Source organism: Periophthalmus magnuspinnatus, chromosome 21, assembly GCF_009829125.3.
Source record: "Periophthalmus magnuspinnatus isolate fPerMag1 chromosome 21, fPerMag1.2.pri, whole genome shotgun sequence".
Taxonomy (NCBI): domain Eukaryota; kingdom Metazoa; phylum Chordata; class Actinopteri; order Gobiiformes; family Gobiidae; genus Periophthalmus; species Periophthalmus magnuspinnatus.
The window spans coordinates 32479553-32493462 of record NC_047146.1 but is presented as its reverse complement, the minus strand read 5'-3'; the positions used below and the strand labels follow the sequence as shown (position 1 = coordinate 32493462).

The following is a 13910-nucleotide window of genomic DNA, read 5'->3' as shown; positions in this document are numbered from 1 at the left end:
AACAGGTCTAACTCAAGACCAAACAAAGACTAAACCAGGTCTAACTCAGGACCAAACAAAGACTAAACCAGGTCTAACTCAGGACCAAACAAAGACTAAACCAGGTCTAACTCAGGACCAAACAAAGACTAAACCAGGTCTAACTCAGGACCAAACAAAGACTAAACCAGGTCTAACTCAGGACCAAACAAAGACTAAACCAGGTCTAACTCAGGACCAAACAAAGACTAAACCAGGTCTAACTCAGGACCAAACAAAGACTAAACCAGGTCTAACTCAGGACCAAACAAAGACTAAAACAGGTCTAACTCAAGACCAAACAAAGACTAAACCAGGTCTAACTCAGGACCAAACAAAGACTAAACCAGGTCTAACTCAGGACCAAACAAAGACTAAACCAGGTCTAACTCAGGACCAAACAAAGACTAAACCAGGTCTAACTCAGGACCAAACAAAGACTAAACCAGGTCTAACTCAGGACCAAACAAAGACTAAAACAGGTCTAACTCAAGACCAAACAAAGACTAAACCAGGTCTAACTCAGGACCAAACAAAGACTAAACCAGGTCTAACTCAGGACCAAACAAAGACTAAACCAGGTCTAACTCAGGACCAAACAAAGACTAAACCAGGGCGGTAGTCAAGCTACAATGACACAGAGGAGGAGACCATGTGTCGCACCATCAGACTTGAGAAGGTCATAGGTCATGTTCACCTGAGCTGGAGACAGGTCAGAACTCTCAGGTGGAGTTTACAGTTTAACTGTCACATTGCAGATTTGTTGAGCTGGTTTATGGTTAATATCTCTGTAATTACTGTGCCTGTCCACATGAAACAAAAACTGGCACAAAGTTCTGTCAGTATAAATAAACAAAGTCATTCTAAGTGTTTACCGAATATGAAAGAAATTAAAATCACACAAATCAAAACATAAATAATCACAAATAATCATCATAAAATTAACATTAAAACAGAAGAGGCAGAATAAAACCCTTTCAGTCATCTGCACAGAGAAACAGAACTGAGCCTGGATTTAAACATTGTCAAAGTAGAGTCTGTCTCACATCTTCAGGAAGAATGTTCCAGGTTTTAGCTGCAGAAAACTGAAACACTGATTCTCCATGTTTAGTCCTGACTCTGGGACCAGCAGGAGGCCGGTCCCTGAAGTCCTCCTCATGTGAGATGGTTCATGTGGCTCATGTGGGAGATGTTCTTTGGTGCTGGTCCATGGAGAGACTTGTTCACACAGAGCTGCTTTAAAGTCTCTGAGCCACAGGAGCCACAGGAGCCACAGGAGCCACAGGAGCCACAGGACACGTGTGTGAAGTACTTCCTGGTTCTAGACCTGAGCACAGGACACATGTGTGAAGTTGTAAAACGTCATACTACGTGTCTGCTCTGATCGAGAGTCATGGAAATCAGGCAAAGTTCTGGGGGACAGTAAGATCCATCTCAGAACCAAATATTCATATATTACCAACCAAGATTTTATTGGATTTATTGTAAGTTCTAAAGAGGAAATATGTGATGTTTTTAATAGGCATTTAACCTCCACGTGTGATGTTTACAATAATAATATTGATCCTTCTGATCTTGAATCTCTGCAACAATCAGCTTTTCTCTTTAAGACTTTTCGTTTAAATAAAGGTCTTACATCCACTAAAGGTGAGACAACAAAAAATATTCATAATTTCAAGCCAATATCTAAAATTTTTAGAAAAGTTAGTTGCAGTTTATTTAAATACATATTTTCAACCAGGTTTCAGAAAAGGGGGTAGTACGGCCACTGCAGCCACAAAAGTTTTACATGACATTTTCACAGCCCTTGATGATGGACAGGATTGTGGAGCTCTGTTTATTGAAGGCTCTGGAGTTCTCGGGTTTGAAGCTCCTTAGTCTTATCTCCATGAGTCACTTCACATTTGAGCAGATGTTTCTCATGTTAAAGGAAATGTTCTCCTGAAACAGTGAGGACGCCTTCATTATGGGATGTCTGCTGACATCCTGGATTGTGATGGTCCATGGCTCTGCCCTGAAGAACTTATCTAATAGTGACACATAGAAGGACTTCAGTCACTGGGTTTAAATCACATTTTCTTTCCTTTAAGCAAAGGAGTGTTCTAAGGCTAAATTTTGGGCCCACTACTTGTTACTTTATTCCACTGGTTACAGTTCAAGAGGACGCCTCACACAGTTGTGTCCTGATGATGTGGTTTTGGATGTTCTCCTTCTTCTGTTCAGACCATTTAAAAACTGCAGCAGGATTATAATGAAATCCAAAATTCCCTCAAAAAACTTAAACTATTATTCAGTGCAAACAAAAATTAGTATATGCTGTTTTGTTATGTTTTTAATTTTTTTTTTTTGTTTTTGTGTGCAAGCTACAAATCTTTACCCGCTGTGATGCGTTGATGGACAGAGTCACCACATACAGTATATCCGTCTGTATCTTGGGTTTTGGCTTGATGAAAAGTTATCCTTAAAAATATATGCCCCAGGATTATGTAACAGTATAAAATTAAAATGATACTTTTATTCTAGAAACAAATATTGTAGCGTACTGAATTACAGAAAAGAACTTGTTCAAGCAAACTTTTCTTTCTGTACTAGATTATGGAGGTATAATATACCTGCAGAGTTCAGCCAGTGAGTTGAGGATAATTTTATTTATCATAACAACATTAAATATCAATGCAGAATTTTGTGTTTGTATTTTCCAAACAACATTTTGAGATGCTTAGAAATTTCTTTCATTTTTATTCCATATATGATTGGGTTGAATAGAGGATGACAAATTACGAGCTGTAAAGTCACTATCAGACGTACAGTGTTTGGTAAATCAAACTGAATTCTGACAAGTACAATTTCATATGTGATTAAACAGGAAAAATTAATCAAAACTAGTAGATGTGGTAAGCATGTTTCTGCTGCTTTCTTCCGCACTTCTTTACAGCTTCTATATGAGATGACAAATATTTTTATGTATGTGAAAATGATAAAAAGAACTGAGAAGATGGTCACATTGAGTAAAACAATCATTCCAAACACAGCCACTACACCAGACATGGTGCAATAAAGTGTGTTAACCAAATTATTGCAAAATATCCCTTTCAAAGTAAAATTGCAAAGATCGTTTTTTTCAGCATTCAGTACAATGGGCACAGACACTTGGGCAGCAGGGAAAAGCCAAGCAAAAAACAACAACCTCTTGATATTAGTCTTCCCCATTATAGTTGGATATTGCAAAGGTTTACATATGGACACATATCGATCATACGCCATCACCGCCAAAAGCACAAATTCAGAACCACCAAAGGAATAGTACAAGAAACACTGAAAAAGACAAGCAGAAATGGTTATAACCTGCTTCTCAGAAAGAAAATCCAACAACATTTTTGGGTAGATGACCGAGCTGAAGAGAACAGAGTTACAAAGCAAAGCAGCAATGAAAATGTACATTGGTTCATGGAGGTTTTGGTGGATCCAAATGAGACACACAATAGTGACATTACTGCAGATTATGACGATATACACAATCAACATGATGAAAAAATAAAGGAATTTGTATTTTTCCACTTCAACAAAACCGCCCAGTGTAATATATGATATGTTTGCCTTTGAATCCATCACTTACACAGTTGACATTTTTCAACTAACACTAGACCGAGATGGAAGTTAAGGCACATTTAAAATAGCAAACAGTGAATGACAGAGTGTGGCCCCATTCAGTTGCTGAACCCAATGCTCTGTTGTTTTTATTGCCTTGTAATAGAACGTGTGAATACCAGTGAGATATGCAAATTTGAAAATTACGCAATCTAAAAAGTGAACATTCAAAAAAACTTTTGTACACCACACCAGAGACCTAGAAGAGGTCCACACATGGGACTGTTTTCTGTTTGTCAATAGGCCTGTCTTTTCTTTCCTTTTAAGAAAAAGCAAAGTAGACATTTGTTTATACTGAATAGTGAATTGTGTTTTTTTCTGCCCAAGACTCAAGCCAAACCTGGGGCTGTGTCTTATGTTCATTGGTTTCCACATGATTAGTTTGTATTGAGCTGTCAAACTCTTTTTCTATGGGAATAATTAATGTGAATTCAACTACCAGAGTCTGAGCTGCTTTCTAAATAAGTGGTCACTGTTCATTCACCGTCTGTATTAAAATCAAGGAAACTTCCAGGACCATCCTTCAGAAAGCAAATGATCTAATGAACCACTCAGCAGTTCAGGTGTCACCATAATTTAACTAAAAGATGAAATTATATCACATCTTACAAGTCCAAAAGAGAGTTTATGATGCGATCTATAGAGATAATCTGTTAAATACTGACACGGTGCAACTTGAGGATACCTTTGTTTATTATATCAACATTAAATATCAATGCAGAATTTTGTGTTTGTATTTTCCAAACAACATTTTGAGATGCTTAGAAATTTCTTTCATTTTTATTCCATATATGATTGGGTTGAATAGAGGATGACAAATTACGAGCTGTAAAGTCACTATCAGACGTACAGTGTTTGGTAAATCAAACTGAATTCTGACAAGTACAATTTCATATGTGATTAAACAGGAAAAATTAATCAAAACTAGTAGATGTGGTAAGCATGTTTCTGCTGCTTTTTTCCGCACTTCTTTACAGTTTCTAAAGGTGATCACAAATATTTTAGTGTACGTAAAAACAATAAAAAGAACCGGGAAGATGGTCACATTGAGTAAAACAATCACCCCATAAATGGTGACTGTTCTGGACATAACACAATGAAGTGTGTTTACCAAGTTGTTACAGTATATTCCTTTCAAAGTTAAATTGCAAAGTTCAGTTTCAGCATTCATTGCAATGGGCACAGACACTTGGGCAGCAGGGAAAAGCCAAGCAAAAACCAACAATCGTTTGATATTAGTCTTCTTCATTATAGTTGGATATTGCAAAGGTTTACATATCGACACATATCGATCATACGCCATCACCGCCAATAATACAAATTCAGAACAGCTAAAGCCATAATACAAAAAGCACTGAAAAAGACAAGCTGAATATGTTATAACCTGCTTCTCAGAAAGAAAATCCAACAACATTTTTGGGTAGATGACCGAGCTGAAGAGAACAGAGTTACACAGCAAAGCAGCAATGAAAATGTACATTGGTTCATGGAGGTTTTGGTGGATCCAAATGAGACACACAATAGTGACATTACTGCAGATTATGATGATATACACAATCAACATGATGAAAAAATAAAGGAATTTGTATTTTTCCACTTCAACAAAACCACCCAATGTAATATATGATATGTTTGCCTTTGAATCCATCACTTACTCAGTTGACATTCTTCTAAAATGAAGCTAATAAAAATATATTTTGTCATGCTAGAATTTATGTATATGTGGATAATAACTGCTAAAGATACACACAGACTACGTGCACCTCCAAGCCCAGTCCAATACAACTGATCAAGCCATGGTATGATCCTTATAAGCATGAAATATCCCATGTGAATCATCCCATGTGGAGCTCAAAGTTATATAACTGAAAAAAGTGTTTACTCATCTCTCAGCAAGTGAGATATTCAGGCAGTCAATCAAACAGTTTTTTATGAATACATTTTAAACAGTTTTGTTCTCTTCTGACAAATAGCGATGGCCAACCTACATTTTCATAGTGTAGAGTGACGGGTTTTAAATTCATCACCTGTAATGAAACGAAGGCCTGAATGAAAGAGTCAGTCTAAAGGTTTAAAGCTGCGTGTGTTTTATAGCTCCATTACCAAGTACAGAAAGAAGGAGAGCTTGAACAATTTCTTTTCTGTAATTCAAAGGGATAGAAGATTTGTTTCTATAATAAACTGATCATTTACATTTTAAGCTGTTATATAATAATTGATGATGATTTTTTTTTTATTTTTTTTATCATATACTTTTATTTGCATTCAGTAATAATTTAAGACTTTTTTAGGGAATTTGGAATTTCATTACAATTTTGCTGCAGTTTTAAAATCATCTGATCAGGAGATGGAGCACTTACACAATAGTATCATCTGCATATAAATGTAGGAGGTGTTGTCTTAAATTGCAACCATATGTGTGTATATATATATATATATATATGTGTGTGTGTGTGTGTGTGTGTGTGTGTGTGTGTGTGTGTGTATATATATATATATATATATATGTATGTGTGTGTGTGTGTGTGTGTGTGTGTGTGTGTGTGTGTGTGTGTATATATATATATATATATATATATATATATATATATATATATATATATATATATATATATATATATATATATATATATATATATATATATATATATATTCCCCTCCCTGAACCTCCACCTTAACGTGGTGGAGGGGTTTGAGCCCGAATGATCCTGGGAGCTATGTTGTCGGGGGCTTCATGCCCCTGGTAGGGTCACCCATGGCAAACAGGTCCAGGGGGATGGGTCAGATGAAGAGAGATTCAGAAGCCCCTTATGACGAGTGTAAAAACAAGGCCGTTTACGTCGCCCGGACCGGCGTTACCGGGGCCCCACCCTGGAGCCAGGCCTGGGGTGGGTGCTTGACAGCGAGCACCTGGTGGCCGGGCCTTTCCCCACGGGGCCCGGCCGGGCTCAGCCCGAAGGAGTGACGTGGGGCCGTCCTCATGTGGACCCACCACCCGCAAGAGGATCCGTAAGGGGCCGGTGCTTGAAGATCTGGGCGGCAGTCGAAGGCGGGGGCCTTGACGACCGGATCTCTGGACATGGAGACTGGCTCTGGGGACATGGAATGTCACCTCACTGTGGGGGAAGGAGCCGGAGCTTGTGCGGGAGGTTGAGCGTTACCGACTAGATATAGTCGGCCTCACCTCCACGCACAGTTTGGGCTCTGGAACCCAACTTCTTGAGAGCGGCTGGACTCTCCATTTCTCTGGCGTTGTCCGCGGGGAGCGGCGGCGAGCTGGTGTGGGCTTGCTCATTGCCCCACAGCTCAGCCGCTGCGTGTTGGGGTTCACTCCGGTGAACGAGAGGGTCGCGTCCCTGCGCCTTCGGGTCAGGGACAGGTCTCTCACTGTTGTGTCGGCCTACGGGCCAAACAGCAGTGCAGAGTACCCGGCTTTCTTTGAGTCCCTGGGAGGGGTACTAGACAGTGCACCAACTGGGGACTCCGTTGTTCTCCTGGGGGACTTCAACGCCCATGTGGGTAATGACAGTGACACCTGGAGGGGCGTGATTGGGAAGAACGGCCTCCCTGATCTGAACCTGAGCGGTGTTTTGTTATTGTACTTCTGTGCTAGTCACAGTTTGTCCATAACAAACACCATGTTCGAGCACAAGGTCCATCGGTGCACGTGGCACCAGGACACTCTAGGTCGGAGATCAATGATCGACTTTGTTGTCGTGTCATCTGACCTCCGACCACATGTCTTGGACACTCGGGTGAAGAGAGGGGCTGAGCTGTCAACCGATCATCACCTGGTGGTGAGTTGGATCCGCTGGCGGAGGAGGAAGCCGGACAGACCTGGCAGGCCCAAGCGCATTGTGAGGGTCTGCTGGGAACGTCTGGCGGAGCCCTCTGTCAGGGGGGTCTTCAACTCACACCTCCGGGAGAACTTCTCCCTGATCCCGGGGGAGGCTGGAGACATGGACTCCGAGTGGGCCATGTTCTCCACCTCTATTGTCAATGCGGCCGCTCGTAGCTGTGGTCGTAAGGTCTGCGGTGCTTGTCGCGGCGGCAATCCCCGAACCCGGTGGTGGACACCGGAAGTAAGGGATGCCGTCAAGCTGAAGAAGGAGTCCTATCGAGCCTTGTTGGCTCGTGGGACTTCTGAGGCAGCCGATGAGTACCGGCAGGCCAAGCGTGCCGCGGCTCGTGCGGTCACAGAGGCAAAAACTCGGGGTTGGGAGGAGTTCGGGGAGGCCATGGAGAAGGACTATCGGACGGCCTCAAAGAAATTCTGGCAAACTGTCAGACGCCTCAGGAGGGGGAAGCAGTGCTTCACCAACACTGTTTACAGTGCGGGTGGAGAGCTGCTGACCTCGACTGGGGATGTTGTCGGGCGGTGGAAGGAATACTTTGAGGATCTACTCAATCCCCCCGTCATGTCTTCCGAGGAGGAAGCAGAGACTGGGGACCCGGAGGTGGACTCGTCCATCACCCTGGCTTAAGTCACTGAGGTGGTTAGCAAGCTCCTCGGTGGCAAGGCTCCGGGGGTGGACGAGATCCGTCCCGAGTACCTCAAGTCTCTGGATGTTGTGGGACTGTCTTGGCTGACACGTCTCGGTTGTGGAACACTGGACCAGCTCTATACTCTCCATCAGGTCCTCGAGGGTTCATGGGAGTTTGCCCAACCAGTCCACATGTGTTTTGTGGATTTGGAGAAGGCATTTGACCGTGTCCCTCGTGGTGTCCTTTGGGGGGTGCTCCAGGAGTATGGGGTCCGGGGCCCTTTGCTAAGGGCTGTCCGGTCCCTGTATGACCGGAGCAGGAGCTGTGTTCGCATTGCCGGCAGTAAGTCAGATCTGTTCCCGGTGCATGTTGCACTCCGCCAGGGCTGCCCTTTGTCACCGGTTCTGTTCATTATATTTATGGACAAAATTTCTAGGCGCAGCCAGGGGCCAGAGGGGGTCTGGTTCAGGGGCCGGAGGGGGCCTGGTTCGGGAACCACAGGATTTCATCTCTGCTGTTTGCGGATGATGTTGTCCTGATGGGTTCATCGAGCCAGGACCTGCAGCAGGCACTGGGGCGGGTTGCAGCCGAGTGTGAAGTGGCTGGGATGAGAATCAGCTCCTCTAAATCCGAGGCCATGGTTCTCGACCGGAAAAAGGTGGCATTCGACCGTGTCCCTCGTGGTGTTCTTTGGGGGGGTGCTCTGGGAGTATGGGGTCCGGGGCTCTTTGCTAAGGGCTGTCCAGTCCCTGTATGACCGGAGCAGGAGCTGTGTTCATTGCCGTCTGTAAGTCAGACCTGTTCCCAGTGCATGTTGGACTCAGGGCTGCCCTTTGTCACCGGTTCTGTTCATTATATTTATGGACAGGATTTTTAGACACAGCCAGGGGCCGGAGGGGGCCTGGTTTGGGAACCACAGGATTTCATCTCTGCTGTTTGCGGATGATGTTGTCCTGATGCTTCTTCGAGCCAGGACCTGCAGCACTGGGGCGGTTTGCAGCCGAGTGTGAAGTGGCTGGAATGAGAATCAGCTCCTCCAAATCCGAGGCCATGGTTCTCGACCAGAAAAAGGTGGTTTGCTCTCTCCGGGTGGGTGGAGAGTCTCTGCCCCAAGTGGAGGAGTTCAAGTATCTCGGGGTCTTGTTCACGAGTGAGGGAAGGATGGAGCGTGAGATTGACAGGCGGATCGGTGCAGCGTCTGGAGTGATGCGGTTGACCCTCTAACCCTCTGACCCTCTTGAGTGACAATATCAGCATCTAGTGTGACTCTTTGACAAAACTAGTACCCACCATCTTAGATTCCACATTAAAATAAATTCATGTGCAGATTTCACATAGAATATCTTGTAGAAAGATTTTAAAAATTATGTCACTTGGTTAACATCAATATTACTAATAAACCTAATTCCCACTTGTCAAATCGATCCCAATCTAACTCAAATAAAGCTATTGCCCTAAGGAGCTAGGCCTATCTGATATGCAAAACTTCTAAACAAGAAATGGACTGGGAATTATACATATGAATATATGTAGTATCATATCTAAATTAGATTACATTAACGTCTGGGCAAATCATGATAGCCTGGTTTTCTGAAACCTGGCTATCAAATAAAATGAGTGATAAGGAAATCAATATTAAAAATTATAAAGTTTTTTGTTGTGACAGGACAATCTAATGGAGGTGGCGTTGCCATTTATGTCAACGGTCACCTGTCTGTGGACCTTTTATTCTCCTGCTCCGAGCCTAAATATTTTGAGTGTCTGTCTCTGTCTGTTAGCTATGTAAATGATCATGATACAAAATTGGCTATTGCACCTCCAGTTTCTCTCTCTAAAACCTTCAAATCAGGCGAGAAATTTAGGGGTAATAATTGACTCAGTCTTGAACTTTAACAGACACATCAAATCAATAACATCTGCAGCGTTTTACCATCTAAAAACATGTCAAAAATCAAAGGTAAACTGTCAAAACCAGACTTAGAGAGACTTATCCTGCATTTGTGTCCAGGAGGTTAGACGACTGTAACGTCCTGATCACTGTCCTCTCCAAACGAGCCTTAAGACAGAACAGAACATCCAGAACATCCAGAACATCCAGAACATCCAGAACACTGCTGCTCGGTCAGGACTAGAACCAGGAAGTACTTCACACATGTGTCCTGTGCTCAGGTCTAGAACCAGGAAGTACTTCACACATGTGTCCTGTGGCTCAGGACTAGAACCAGGAAGTACTTCACACATGTGTCCTGTGGCTCAGGACTAGAACCAGGAAGTACTTCACACATGTGTCCTGTGGCTCATGTCTAGAACCAGGAAGTACTTCACACATGTGTCCTGTGGCTCAGGTCTCTGGCTCCTGTGGCTCAGAGACTTTAAAGCAGCTCTGTGTGAACAAGTCTCTCCATGGACCAGCACCAAAGAACATCTCCCACATGAGTTGAAAGTCCGTGTTGCCCAGTGACAGCCCCAAAACATTAACATCACTGCCCCAGAGGAGATCTGAAGGAGGAATGGGCCAAACTACCAGCAACAATGAGAAAACCTTGTGGAGACTAACAGAAAACATTTGACCTGTGTCATTGCCATCAAAGGGGATATAACAAAGTATTGAGATGAACTTCTGTTATTGACCAAATACTTATTTTACACCATAATTTGCAAATAAATTCTTAAAAAATCAGACTATGTGATTTCCTGGATTCTTTCCCCTCATTCTGTCTCATAGTTGAAGTGAACCTATAATGAAAATCACAGGCCTCTCTCATCTTTTTAAGTGGAAGAACTTGCACAATCGGTGGCTGAATAAATACTTTTTTGCTCCACTGATTCATGTTCCTTAAGAACTGTCTCTGTTTGGAGTCTAACAAAGCAAAACTGGTATCCCTGGTCACAAATGAGTTTAATAGTGCAAGAAATGGTTTGTACTCTATGCCTTGGTTGTTTTTCTCAGTATTAGTATCTACAATGACAAAAGGCATTACTGTTAATGTCACACTTAGTTGTTTTCATGAGGTAGCAGGTTTTCTGTGTTTATTGAGTTGTGTGCTTATGCAACAATTTAAAAGGGAAAATGTACAAATTAATGAATAACTAAACAGATCTATATTAGTGTGTAGGTCCATGATGTCACTAGACTAAAAAAAAACATCTGCACATTAATTAACAATATTTACAGCTTGGGTAGTATTTTTATTTTTACAATATAAATATTCACAACATGGCAATCCCCAAGAAATTTTCTCAAACTTACAGGTAAATGTTGGGGCTGAGGTTCAAAACATAAATGGACTGTGACATTAACCTCATAAGAGAAGCAACAGTTATGCAAAGAATGTGTTGCAACATGATCTTACTTTTAATGAGCTTTACTGATTGTTGGCTGCATTTTTACTGCTGTTAATAATTTAAAAAGATGTATAATAATAATACATTCAATCCTTCTCAAGCATGTACACCGTTTAATAAAATGCTCAGTCAAGTTTATATCTATTCTTTTATTTGAGGACCTTATTTGGTTTGCCACCACAGAACAGTCTCTTCAAATGAGTTGATATTTTCTTCATTTTTAGTCCATAGATGATGGGATTAAAGAGAGGGTGATATAAAATGAGCTGAAAACTCATGATAACACGCACCATTTTGGGTAATTCTGTGTCTAATCGAGCCAATAGCACATCAAAAGTAGTCAGCCAACAAAAGTTAAACAAAACCACCAAGTGAGGCAAACACGTCTGCAGAGCTTTCCTTCTCACCGCAGGGCCTCTTTTGGTGGTAATTATAAATATCCTTGTGTAAGTAAAACAGTTAAAGATTAATGGGACAAAAGTAAAATTTAGTAAAACAAATAAGCCCCATACATGTAATGCAGCTGATTGTACACAGTGAAGTTTGTAAACTGTGCTATTACAAAGGATCCCCCGGAAAATGAAAGTGCAGAGTTTTCTGTGACTTGCTGCTGTGATTGTTATTGCAACTTGACAAGCCGGTACAATCCAAGCTACTGCTAACAGCACATTTACCTTGGATTTATTCATTACAGTTGGATATTGCAAAGGTTTACAAATAGCCATATACCTATCATAGGCCATCATCATCAACAACCAAAATTCTGCACCTCCAATTGAATAAAATATGTACCACTGGAAAAGACACGTGGAATAAGAGACAACCTGCTTCTCAGACAAAATATCTGTCAGTATTTTAGGGTAAAAAGCTGTGGTGAAAAGAACAGAGTTAAGTAACAAAGCAGCAATGAACAAGTACATTGGTTCGTGCAGGTCTTTGTGGATCCAAATGAGACAGACGATAGTGCAGTTACTGCAGAGGATGAAGACATAAGCTGTAAACATGATGATAAAATACAGCGCTCTGTATCGCTCTATGTCCATAAAACCATCCAGAATAATGTAGGTCTCATTCAGCTCCATTAAAACAGAGATACATAGGACTCATTCACAGAGACGGGGATGAGGCTGCACCGTGCAGGACTTTTATACAGGACGAGCTCAATGGGACTTGTTCAGATGGGTATTGATTCAGGGATTTCAATCCCAATTGAATTGATGATTATTATCTTTTTTTTTTTTTTTTTGAAGAACACCCAGTGACATAGAAACACATACAATATTTACAGCTTACTATTTACAGAGAAAGTTGTGTTGATGTGTAAAAGTGTTGGGGGGGGGGGGGGAGTACAGTACGGTACCTGCATTATTCTGTCTTGGTTGGTTTTCTTTGTAAATATGTGTGTGTGGGTGTGTGTGTGTGTGTGTGGGTGTGTGAGTGTATGAGTGTGTGTGCGGAATTGATGATTATTATCGATACCGATAATAATCTAGTACACATAAATTTGATTATTTCATATTATCTTGATTGTTAAAAAAAAAAAAAAGAAAAAAAAGAAAAAAAAAAGAAAATAATATTTAAAATTTTAAAAAATAATTCCATTACCTTCTGGTCCAAAACTATGGAATTCAATCCAAATGTGTATTTTTACACACACACACACACACACACACACCCATATATATATATATATATATATATATATATATATATATATATATATATATATATATATATATATATATGCCTGTGTGTGTGTGTATGTGTGTAGGTGTGTGGGGTGTGTGTGTGTGTGTGTGTGACTTCAACGCCCATGTGGGTAACGACAGTGACACTTGGAGGGGCGTAATTGGGAAGAACGGCCTCCCTGGTCTGACCCGGCCCAGATAAGAGGAAGAACATGGATGGATGGATATATATATATATATATATATATATATATATATATATATATATATATATATATATATATATACATATAATATTTATTTATTTATTTATATATATCCATCCATCCATTCATTTTCTTCCGCTTATCCGGGGCTGGGTCGCGGGGGCAGCAGTCTAAGCAGGGACTCCCAGACTTCCCTCACCCCAGACACGTCCTCCAGCACCTCCGGTGGGATCCCAAGGCGTTCCCAGGCCAGAGAGACATAGTCCCTCCAGCGTGTCCTGGGTCTTCCCCGGGGCCTCCTCCCGGTGGGACATGCCCAGAACACCTCCCTAGGGAGGCGTCCAGGAGGCATCCTGAGCAGATGCCCAAGCCACCTCAACTGGTTCCTCGCAACAGTTAGGAGCAGCGGCTCTACTCCGAGCTCCTCCCGTGTGACTGAGCTCCTCACCCTATCCCTAAGGGTGCGCCCGGCCACTCTGCGGAGGAAGCCCATTTCGGCCGCTTGTATCCGCGATCTTGT

General features: G+C 41.8%; 3 protein-coding genes across 3 annotated transcripts; all 3 read right to left on the bottom strand.

Annotated features, from left to right (window-relative positions):
• Positions 1 to 2688: 2688 nt before the first annotated feature.
• On the bottom strand, positions 2689 to 3627 carry LOC117388988 (olfactory receptor 11A1-like). Its single transcript, XM_033986539.1, has one exon. The coding sequence runs from the start codon at positions 3625 to 3627 to the stop codon at positions 2689 to 2691; it is 939 nt and encodes a 312-aa protein (XP_033842430.1).
• A 751-nt stretch (positions 3628 to 4378) lies between these two features.
• LOC117388987 (olfactory receptor 11A1-like) lies at positions 4379 to 5314 on the bottom strand. Its single transcript, XM_033986538.1, has one exon. The coding sequence runs from the start codon at positions 5312 to 5314 to the stop codon at positions 4379 to 4381; it is 936 nt and encodes a 311-aa protein (XP_033842429.1).
• A 6331-nt stretch (positions 5315 to 11645) lies between these two features.
• On the bottom strand, positions 11646 to 12578 carry LOC117388986 (olfactory receptor 6N2-like). Its single transcript, XM_033986535.1, has one exon. It carries the CDS (start codon positions 12576 to 12578, stop codon positions 11646 to 11648), a length of 933 nt encoding a protein of 310 aa, XP_033842426.1.
• Positions 12579 to 13910: the final 1332 nt, after the last annotated feature.

Excerpts from the sequence above, each read along its gene's own strand:
- LOC117388988 (XM_033986539.1), bottom strand. The coding sequence starts at position 3,627 with ATGGATTCAAAGGCAAACATATCATATATTACACTGGGCGGTTTTGTT.
- LOC117388987 (XM_033986538.1), bottom strand. The coding sequence starts at position 5,314 with ATGGATTCAAAGGCAAACATATCATATATTACATTGGGTGGTTTTGTT.
- LOC117388986 (XM_033986535.1), bottom strand. The coding sequence starts at position 12,578 with ATGGAGCTGAATGAGACCTACATTATTCTGGATGGTTTTATGGACATA.